Source organism: Camelus dromedarius, chromosome 4 (assembly GCF_036321535.1).
Source record: "Camelus dromedarius isolate mCamDro1 chromosome 4, mCamDro1.pat, whole genome shotgun sequence".
Classification (NCBI taxonomy): Eukaryota; Metazoa; Chordata; class Mammalia; order Artiodactyla; family Camelidae; genus Camelus; species Camelus dromedarius.
Genome location: NC_087439.1, coordinates 35,837,584 through 35,849,640, shown reverse-complemented (window position 1 = coordinate 35,849,640; position 12,057 = coordinate 35,837,584). Strand labels below are relative to the sequence as shown.

At 35.0% G+C, this 12,057-nt stretch overlaps 1 protein-coding gene across 1 annotated transcript in view; it reads left to right on the top strand.

Annotated features, from left to right (window-relative positions):
• The window catches only part of CCDC148 (coiled-coil domain containing 148), a 314,087-nt gene that overhangs the window by 191,183 nt on the left and 110,847 nt on the right, over positions 1 to 12,057 (top strand). Inside the window, exon 15 of the mRNA XM_064484812.1 lies at positions 1,123 to 1,263. Within this exon, the coding sequence (XP_064340882.1) occupies positions 1,123 to 1,263 (141 nt within the window). The remainder of the gene's footprint in view (positions 1 to 1,122; positions 1,264 to 12,057) is intronic.

Here is a 12,057-nt window from a genome sequence, read left to right as displayed (position 1 = left end):
TTATTAATATTCTTATTTTATAGAAGAGGAAACCAAGGAAGCCCAGAGGTTTTCCAAAGTCACATAACTAGTAAATGTCAAACTGTATTCAAACCAAGGATGTCTAGTTAAATGAGATAGCAAAGAGGAAGTGTAAATGCATTCAACTATTATATCATCTTTAATCAAATAAAATAGATTATAGAAATAAATTCAGAGCATAGGAATGTAAGTCCTGGTCATCTTAGGTTCAACAAAATTTAAATTATTCAATCATTAGCAAATAATAATATGGCATCCTGGGGACAAAACTTAATGTCACTATTACTAAACACATTCTTGTCCAAAATGTGATTTTGATTACTGCAGAGCCCATATGACTGGGATTCTTTCCATCTCTGAGCCCTTTGAAAGAGGAAATATTTGTGCCTGTGATCTGTAATCAGGGTTTAGAACTATAGTATAAGACATTTTGGCTAGGAGACCTATAATAAAGCAGTTCAACCCCCAGACATGCCATTATAATTTCTAAATGGTATTAAAAGTGCCATTTTCTTAATGCTAATTCTTGATTTTAGGAATTAACAGGCAGGTGTTATTAATAGTGCACATAATTTACAAAATTAGTGGCTTCTTTCCATTAGGATGAGGGTTTGAATGATTTCAATTATCCTAAAGGACAAGGGCATTTGGGTTAAAATGACTCTGCAGTTTTTCAGTAAAAGAGAGAACAATGGTTTATAACAGTCCCTGGAAATCTAGCTGCCTGCTGCAGTGGAAACTCACGCATCGTGCTCACTAATGCCAACACACCCGACTTTACCATAAATGATATGCTTTAGATTCAGCTCAATCAGATTAAACTTTCTAGAAAGCTTCATGGGGTTGTTACTGTGGCCATAGATTGCTACTGGCTAAAAATTAATGTGTTTTACTTTTGGTTACTATCAAGGTGGTTGAATATGTGGGTTTTCTATACAAAATTTCCCTTGATTTTGCAGCAGAAAGAAAAGTAATCATAGCTATAATTATGAAATTTTTAATAAAATTTCTTAACTTTAATGGACATTAAGCATTAATAATGTTGCCCAGAAGTATTTAGCTTGTTTCTTGTTCCAAGTAACCATGCTTGCTTTCTCATAGGTTACTATTGTCGCTCAATTTGATCCTGTTAGAATGATGTCAGATACAATGGCATCAAAAGCAAGGATGGGTATTGGAATTGAAGAAGAATTTATTCTTCAAAAGCCACTCTTCACATTGAATACATACAATGAACAGCAGGTAATTACGGAAATTAGCACTATTGATGCAAAAGCCATGATGATGATAAGAACTGTAGAAGTGTGTGTTTTGGGTTACAAATTATTTTCAGTATTTACATTTAAATACCATGCATATTAGTGTAATTTTTATTTCTAAGTGATAGTGCATAATTATTGAACAATTCTTAATATTCTAAAATAGTTGATAACGTGACTATAGAACAAAACAGTTTATCTGAGAATGTTATGAATCTGTCACTGAAAATTATTTTAATCCAAAGAAATTTATAAAATTTTACTTTGAAGTTGTGTTAATATTGCATTTTGTTGTATAAATATTAATTATATTCAGAATTTATTTAAGTGAGTAACCTAAATCCTATTAAAGAAACAACTGATGGTGCTGATAAGACAAAGCAGAGGGAAGCTTTTTGAAAGCCCAGTGAACAGAAGATAATATATCAGAACTAATGATAAAATAAAACATTTTCTGTGGCAAAAGGTAATAAGAGGTTATTTATATCTAGGACCTCCTGAATCATTTTAGTCTGTTTCTATAACTGAGAAGAGATTTTTAAAAGATTTTTTAGATGGATGGATTGAAGACAGGGGGCAAGGACAAACGAATGAATAGTTATCACTGAAATTAAAGGAGAAAGTACTTAACTTTACAAATCTAAGAAAAGCTAAATGGTTACTTAATTACTTAAAAAGCAGGAAAATCCATCCATTCACCCGCTGACAAATTTATCATAAATTTATCGAGTGTCCCTCTACCATGTGCTTCATACTTTGCTAGGGGATAAAAAGATGAACAATTCACATATTAACTGGACAGATATTTATGGGACATATACTGTATCTGGCACTGTGGCAGGTGCCAGGGCTGCATCCTGAACAAGATAAACTTGTCCTGTGTGGAGGAAGTGAGCAGGGGAGTTGGTTTGGGAGGGAAAGCAGCCCGCATGAGAATAACAGTGAGGTCACCTTCCTAATGGAGAGCGAAGGGCTGCAGCAGCAGGAGGAAGGGAGTGAACGGGCAACCCTGAATGCCAAGTCAGAGAAAGTGAGAAGGGGAAACTAAGCTCCACCTTAGCTGAGGATTTTTGGCAGCAGTAACAGAGTTCATTCCAGATGATTTAAGTTAAAAATGAACAACAGCGAAAACAGATTGGGGGGCGGTATGGGCGCAGGGAGAGGGATTAATTAGAAGAGGCACGGGTATCTCCACAAGCCAAAGCAGGGAGGGCAGCTGGGTATGCAAAGAATTGAAGTCGGAAGCTGGGAAGCTTTCAGGTACCTGGGCTGAGGAAACAAGGGTTTCACCAAGCAGAAGAGAGTGGAAAGAGGTCCTTACTGATGTGTCTTCAGTGTAAGGTACAGGGCAAGGGTGGGTCCTGGGAGCTGAGACTGGAAACATAGGTTCCCTTCAGACTGTGAAAAATATAGTAGAGCTTACTTGCTAAGACATTTGACCTTTATCCTGTGAGCAGAGGTGAGACTTTGAAGCAGGTGAATGGTATAATCAGGTTTATGTTACAGTGGCGTGTCTCGAATGAAAAACTGGTGGGGGTGGGGCTGGGGGGTGAGGGACAGGGGTAGAGGGTGGGGTCAGATCCTTTTAAGATGGTAGAGCCCTCCTAGAAGTGGTTTGGCGTGGCTGCCTCTGGCTGAGAGCAAGACGGCATAATGAAAGGAGAGCGTGATTCTAAACTAGGCAGCCAGTGATGCTAAGAGCCTGAATTTTGGATTCAAATCCACATCCACTATTCACTGGCAGTGTGAACTTGTGTAAGCTATTAACACCTTCCTGTCTTGTTTACTTCACCTGTAAAACAATAATTTGCAAGGTTTCTGTGAGGATTAGGATAATAAATGTCTGTTGCCTAGAATATTGTGTGGCACCTAGTAGTAATTCAGTAAATTATAGTCATTAGGTGGGGCTGCTGTTAACCTTACAAGAATACAGAAATAAAAACAGACTTAGGGAGAGAGAATGTGTTTTGTTCGTGTCAGGTTTAGGGTGAAGATGTCTAACACACTCTTACAGGAAACTGAGGGGCTTCCTCTGGGGACAAGAATTGGGGAAAAGGAGGTCAACAGGTGAGGGAGATCTTCATTTCACCTGATATGTGTTGAAAAAATAGAATTATGAAAACATTTCAAAACTCACCATTCTGGAGCTGGGGAAAAAGGTAAATCCTGGAGTTCATTAGGGCATCAGCACACAGGTGGCACGTGGATCCTTGGGTATGGATGAGAGTGAGCAGGGAGACTCCTGGAGCAGAGGGGGAGAAACCTAGGTCTAAGGCTCCAATATTTGCTTTTCAGATACAAATATCTCTATTATTCTTGACATCCTTGTCCCTGGTCCCTGTATCTGATCAGTTGCCAAGTTCCATCGATCCTTCCCTTCATAGTGTTTTGGACAGTTATCTCCTGCTTGCTACCAGCCAATTTTAGGTACTTATTACTTCATGTCTAGACAGTTGCAGTAGACTGTGAGCACTCTGTCTCCATCTCTTCTTTTTCTGCCCCCTTAGTTTATCCTGAACTTACAATCAGATGCATCTTCTTGTGCAACAACAATGGTTATGTTAGTTCCAAGCTGAAAACAGAAACACAACCTTAGTAGCTCCCTGGACTCCTTGGCATAGCCTTCAAGCCTTTAAAATTCCAGCCCCAGTCTTTGAAGTGCCCTTTTTCAGTGTTCCCCAATGGTACCAGGTACTCTACTCAAACTACCCTGATTCCAAACCGACCAATTTCATCTCTAAGTTTGCAAAATGTGCCTTCCTTTCTGGCTTGATCTCTCTTCCTCTCCCTACCCCTGGCATTATAGAAGAATAAGCTGGACATTACAGTTAGCTCAAGTGGTCCTCCTTACCTGAGACCATCCTAGTCTCGTCGGCACCAGGAGATGTACCTCCGTGTTCTGCTACTCTTGGAGCATCTGTCACATCTTACCACGGACTGTAGTTATCTGTGTACATTCTTATCATCTCTGTTAGTTTACCAGCTCCTTGAAGGAGGGGCTGCTTTCAACAGCTCACTGTCCCATCCTCTAGAGGGACTTCAGTTTCCTGCAAAATGCTTCATTAGCTGAAATCCATATGTGGTACCTTCTTATCATTGCAGACAGTGTTTGTTGACATTAATATTCATAGAAGGAGGAATAAGATCCAATCAGCTATAAATGAAAACAAATTGAACTACTCATATGTCTATTCCCACTTAGGATCAGATTGATGGAACCATTTTCTAGTTCTGCTTTGAAATAGAAATCCAGCCTTGGAAGACAAGTTCTATTGATTTTGTTTCTCAAATAGTGGCCATGTGTTTGAACTTCATTTACATATTGCCAAACGATAGAGAAATTAAAATGTCTGTTTTAAAGACGCATGTACAAGTTGTGGTTTAGGTTTAATCAATGATTGTTTACGTTTTATAACCCCAGCTATTAATAAATAACAAATCAATGATAGTACTGAAGTTGCTTCTTTTATCTCATCTTTTAATAATTTTAATGTGTTTTATTTTGACTAATCTAGTATACAATATTCTATATATCTTGTATTGGAAACCACTGATATACTAGAAACTGATAATGTCAAAAAAGGTTTGGATATTTTCAGTAAAAATAACCAGGATATAGTCACTGTAAATACACAATTTATTGTCACCTAGTTATCTGTCCAGCAAAAGCAAATTATACAGTTTGGGATAATACAGGACTAAGTGATAAAATTTACTTCAGTGAATTGCTATTTATTTAAACTGTGTTTTATTTCTACAGATAATTTCTGACCCTAGACTTCGTTTTGAGTTAGCACTTCGAGAAGCTGGACTTCATAAAACATTTTATGCCAAAGCGATATTACCAAAAATCAGTCCTCAAAAACCTCCAAGAAAGGATATGAAGTCTACTGTATTTAAAATCTAGAGTTCATCCCCAAATTGTATTACACATAAAGAAGATTTTTCTTTAAATACATTTATATGGGTAACAATAATTACTACCTTCTGAAATTTTAAAATATCAGACATAGAAGTCATAGCATCTATTAAAACAACTTTGTCTTTTATGATTTTTAGAATTTTATGCATTATTTCCAATACCTTTGTTTTTTTATTCAAGTATAGTCAGTTTACAATGATTTGTCAATTTCTGGTGTACAGCATAATGGTTCAGTCATACATATACATACATATTTTTGTTTTCATATTTTTCATTATAGGTTACTAGAAGATATTGAATATAGTTCCTGTGCTATACAGTATAAACTTGTTTATCTATTTTATATGTAGTAGTTACTATCTGCAAATATTGAACTACCATTTTATCCCTTCCCCCACTTCCCCCACTGGTAACCATAGTTTGTTTTCTATGTCTGTGAGTCTGTTTCTGTTTTGTTAATTAGTTCATTTGTCTTTTTTTTTTAAGATTCCACATGTAAGTGATATCATATGGTATTTTTCTTTCTCTTTCTGCCTTACTTCACTTAGAATGACGATCTCCAGTAAACTGTTACGTTTAATAGTACTAAATTCTCCAAAGACTATGGCACTTAATGATGACACGTATGGTACATATATTATCATTTAGTAAGTTGCATTTTCCCATAAAAAGAGTTCAAAATAACTATTTGCAAGAATTACAGTTTATGTTGCTGCTACCTACTAATGTTCATTTCTTCTTGTTATTTCAGAATGTGACTTTTTAATTATGGAAGTTTCATTATCATTAATACTGCTATTATTTCTTGATTATAAGAAGAGACTCAACCTTTCTCTAAATTTAGAAACCAATTTGGTATACCATGTTTACTGCAAACCAATCATGCAAACAATTTCATTTTGCAAATTAGCCTGTAAGAATAAATTAGAAATTAGAAGTAGCATTTCAAGCATAGGAATATCTCTTCTGGCTTGGAAAAATGTATTTGTATGGGTTTTTGGAAGGAATGTTTTAAAATGTGGAATGCTATTGAAATTTCCACGTTATCTACTAAGTATCTAGATGATTTTATAGAAAAGAAGTGTTTCAAATAAAACTTAAGCATAAATTTTTTACTGTTTCTAAACAATCACACAAATACAAGTATTCAAACATATTTTTTTTTTACTATTTCCAAACACACAAATACCAGTAGCTGCTGACACACAGCAGGAGGTAGTGCCACCATTTTGAGAACCGTAGAGTAGGTACTTGTGGTTGTGATGAAAATACTAGTTGAGACCTGGGCAGCAGCCTAGATGTTGGCTATGCCCAAACTTATTAATTTTATTTGTTTTTAAAAATAGTGTTAGTAATAGTTACCAATCATTAAACACAAACTGTGTGCTCAGCACCATATATGTACTTTACATGCAATGTCTTGTTTGACCATTGTAACAACCTTATGAGGTTGTCACCCCCATTTTACAGATAAGAAAATAGATTCAGAAAAGTGAAATATATCCTTGGTCAGTTGTTTTTCAAACTGTGGGTCATTAAATCAATCTAGTGAGTCCTGACCAGTGTTTTTTTAGATGACACAAAATAAAAGCAATCTGAAATCCAGAAGGCTAATAAACATATGAAAAGATGGAAATGCCAATTAAAACCCCCAATAAAATACCAATGTGTGCCCACCGTTTGGTAATAATACCCCCCCAAATCTGACAATATCAAGAAACAATGACACAGAACAGCAGGAAGTTTCCATTGGTGACAGAATGTAAACTGCACATTTGGACTTACCTGGTAAGGTTGAGGCTATTCATACACCTTGATCCAGCTGTTCTACTCCTGGTTACATGCCCTTGAGAAGCCCCTTCATATGTGTATAAGGAGACGTAGACTGGCATTCCCAAATGAAAACAAGCCAAATGCTCATCAACAGTAGAATGGATATCAGCATTATGGTATATATTCATAATATGAAATTGCACATAGCAATGAAAATGAAAAAAAATGAACAGGGACATAATATTTAGTGAAAAGAGCCAGATGTAGAAGTATACACACTGGGTTGTGTTTAATTTATCTAAAGTACAAAAACAGGCCAAACTAACCTATATTGTTTAGGGATACATACGTAGGTGGTGAAACAATTGGGGAAAACAAGAATATGCTGAACACTGAAATCAAGGTAATGATCACCTCTCAGGGGTAGGGAGATAGATGGAGGTGGGAAATTCCAAGTTACTGGAAATATTTTTGCTTAACTAGGATAGTGATTGTATGATTCTAATTATTCTTTAAAGTGTACACAAGTGTTTTATATATTATATGTCAATGCTATAAATTCCCAGCAAACTGAACAAAGAACGTTAAGAAAGCAAATTATTAAAAGTTTAATTTCTTAGTATATGAATACATCAGAAATAAGTCAGAGACTGGCTAAAAAGTTTAATATCTCTAATTTACAGGAATTTCTGAGATAGCAGGCACAGTCACTGTCTGGGAGTCATATTTACCCTGGCACAGAATAGGTATCTTCCCCCCGCAACCCTTGTGCTCTGCTTTACTTAGGCTCTTGCCAATCCAGTTTGTCAAGTGGCATTAAAAAGGAGGAAAAAAAGTACTTACCCAATAGGAATAAGCACTGTGGCATGAAATTTGATTTCACTTATCCATGTCTGTGTATATAGTTGTTTACAACAAAAAATATATTTCTTAATGGGTAATGATCCAAAAAAAAAAAAAATTGGAAACCACTACCTTGAATCCCATGGTTAATAAATGGTATAGCCTGATTCAACTCCACATCTTTGAGGGTGATGGGATTGCTTCAAAATAAACGGAAAGAAAGTAATCCATCTGGTAGGAGGTCCCTCACATCCGCACCACCAAATCTACAGATAAACTCAAGTCTGCATTTAACCTTTTGCTTCCTCTAGCAGAGGGCGCAACTCTCTTTCAAACACCAATCCTTGCGATTTGGATTTCATTCCCTTGTGGTTCCACAACAATTTCTCTTATTGGCTATGCTCTTTCTCTCCCATATCCTCAAGTTCTCCCTTAGCATACACATATGCTGGAATAAATCGCACTTTAAAAGTCAATCTCCGTTAACCCCGTGTTTTCTTCTAGCTACCAGGCTATTTCTCTGCTCCTCTTCTTAGGTAAACTTCTTGGAAGAGTTGCTGGTAGATATTTGGTGTCTTCTCGCTTTCTAGCTACTGTCACTCATTCTGTGTTAGCTTTGCCTCACCCTCCACTGACACTGTTTTTAGCAAGGTCACCCGTGAACTCCATGTCGACAAATTTGATGACCATTTTCAGTCTTCATCTTACTGACTTCAAGGCAGCATTTAACTCTGTTGACAACTACCCTACCTTGAACATGTTCTCCCCATGGCTTCTGTGACACCCATCTGCTTTACCTCCTACTCCTTTAGTCATTCTTCATTCTTTTTGCTGATTCCTCCATCTCCAGTGATCTCTGTGTTGGAGAGCTCCAGGATTAGACCTTTTAGCTGTCTTCTCTTCATTATTGAATCACGCAAGGGAAGATCCTTAAATACTATATTTTAGTTTCAGCTTTTAAATTATATCTGAATGTCTTTTAATCTATAGGCCTCCCTCTCCATCCTTGTTTTTTCTCTTGAAATGTATTCGTTTGAATAAATAAGTGTAAATTGTTGTCGAATCTCCTATGTTGGATTTTTTTACTGTGTCCTCCTTGTGCAGTGTAATGTGTTCCTCTGTCCTCTGTTCTTTGCGTGTGCTATAAATTGGTAATTGAATTTAGAGGCTATATCAGATTCAGATTCAGGTTTTTTTTTTCCCCAAGACCCCTTAATTGTGGTTTTATGTTCTTTTATCAGGAGATATATATATATTATATATATATAAAATCTGTTTGAGCCTTTTTTTCCTGAAGTATATTTGATTTGCAATGTTGTGTTATTTTATGTGTTTTTTTAAATTGAAGTATAATTGAGTCTTTTTTTTGGAAATTTTAGCTGCCACTAATTTTCAATGCTTAGATTCACCAATTATAGATTACATGATAGAAATGCTATAATTCAATCTCTCCTTCCTTTATTAATTGGAAACCTTATATAAAGAAAAAATTTCCTCTTCTGATATTTGGTAGTATGAAAAAAGTAAGCTAAGTGATTGAGTCCTTTTTTTCCATATCACTTTTCAAAATAATGAGTTGGCTTTCCAACATCATCCAAGGTGATAATTTTTGTTGCATCTGTATGAAGTCATGGATTTAAAGTTATTTGATGTTTCAGTCTGTTGAAGTATTATCCTTATGGCTGCTCAGATGATCCCCTCCTTACCCAGTGGAAGTCTTTTCAGTTTGGCTCATGGATTCTTTAAAGACAACCTAATAGACTTGATAAATTCCTTACTATTCCAGTTATTTATTGCTTTTTAACAAAATTTAGTGGTTCAAAACTACAATTTTTTTTTACTGGCTCTCATGGTTTTGTGGGTTGACTGGGCCTGTATGGTTCTTGGTTGGAGTTTGTTAATTTTACATTGCTGTTGTAATAAATTATCACAAATCTAGTGGCTTAAACAATACAAATTTATTATCTTATTGTTCTGAAGGTCAGAAGTCTGACTTGGGTCTCACTGGGCTAAAATCAAGATGTCAACAGAGCTGCATTCCCATCTGGAGACTCTAGTGAAATATCTGTTTCTTGGCCTTTTCCAACTTTTAGAGGCTGCTCACATTCCTTGGCAACAATGTTAGAATTAGAATATGATGTCAATAATTCAGTAACTTCATTATCTCACATTTTACACACAACAGTCTTAGAATAAAAATACCAACTTGATAAAAACAAATAATAAAAATGTTTATGCAATTTCTATTCTTTTTCCTTTTGTTATAGTTGTCCTATATGTATATTGTCAAAGATTATACAAATATTATATTCTCTCCCTTTTAGCCCTAATTTAATCTTCGTTCTATAAATAAACATATATTTACTGATTGCCACCAGTCTTTCAGTTTTTCTTGTCATTTAGGTTGTCTGTTTTCTAGAATACTCTTTAGGAATTATTCATGGAAATAATAATTTCTGAATTCTTGAATGTTGATAAATTTGTCAGATGTCTTTGTAGATGGAAGTCAGTTTTGCCTGGATATGAAATATCTTATTTAAAATAATACAATTTGCGGCAGCATGGATGGACCTGGAGATCGTCATTCTAAGTGAAATAAGCCAGAAAGAGAATGAGGTATCACCAAATGTGTAATCTAAAAAAACAAAAAATCAAAAAAGCACAAACTTATTCACAAAACAGAAACAGACTCACAGACATAGAAAACAAACTTACGGTTAACAGGAGCGAAAAGGATGTGACAGGATAAATTGGGAGTTCGAGATTTACAGATATTAACTACTATATATAAAATAGATAAACAAGTTTCTTCTGTACAGCTCAGGGAACTATATTCAGTAGCTTGTAGTAACTTATACTGAAAAAGATTATGAAAACCAATATATATATGTGTATATGTATGACTGAAACATCATGCTGTACACCAGAAATTGATAGAACATTGTAAACTGACTATACTTCAATAACAATTAAAAAGAAGAGAAATACCTTATTTGCATATTCTTTCCTTAGCATAAAATGTCAAAAGGCTATTTAAAATGCTGGTTATAATCTGATTTTAATTTCCCTGATGATCACTTGATCCTTTGCCTGATTACACCAAGGAAATTTTTTTCTTATTATACAGTAGTTGTACTGGACTTTATCTTGATGTTGGCCATTCTGGATCAGTATAACCATTGTACTATTCCCTTTCACAATATAAATTTGATATCATTTTAGGATGTTTTTTAAATTATAATTTTTAGTATTTGTTATGCTCCCTTTTTATTTTTGCCCCCAGGAACTCCTGTTCTGCTGTTATACTGTATTGAATCTGCTTTGTTCATAGTCTTTATCACTTTCTCTTGAATCCTCTTGATCTCTTTATTTTTCTTAGGTTTTTAAAAAACTTTTTATTTGAAAATAATTTCAGACATTCACGTTATTATGTGACCATAACCCCTATCCGTCTTCCTAACCATTTCATTACCACAAAATAAAATTCTTTAAACAAAAACTCTTCCCTCCCCCAGCCACTAGTAACCACTATTCACTTTCTGTTTCTATGAGTTTGCCTATTTTAGGTACTTCATATAAGTCAAATTATGTAGTATTTGTTCTTTTGTGAATGGTTTATTTCACTTACCATCATGCTCTCAAGGTTTATCCATGTTGTTGCATGTGTCAAAATTTCATTCTTTTTTAAGGCTGAATAATATTCCACTGTTTGTATATACCACTTTTTAAAACCACATTTTGTTCATGTCTCAGTGAACATGCAGTTTGTTTCCACCTTTTGGCTATCATGAATAAGGCTGCTGTGAATATTGGTGTACAAATATCTGTTCATGCTCCTGCTTTCAGTTCTTTTGAATATATACCCAAAAGTGGGAACCACTGGATGATATGGTAATTCTGTATTTAATTTTTTGAGGAACAAACTGTTTTGTACACAGCAGCTATACCTTTTTACATTCCCAACAGCAGTGCACAAGGGTTCCAAATTCTCCATGTCCTCTCCAGCTCTATATGCTTGTTATTTTTTTTTAATTGAAGTATGGTTGATTTACAGTGTTAATTTCAAGTGTACAGCAAAATGATTCATATATGTGTGTGTGTATATACATATATATATATATTCTTTTTCAGGTTCTTTTCCACTATAGATTATTACAAGATATTGAATATAGTTCCCTATGGTATACAGTAGGTCCTTGTTGTTTATCTATTTTATATATAGTAGTGTATATCTTTTAA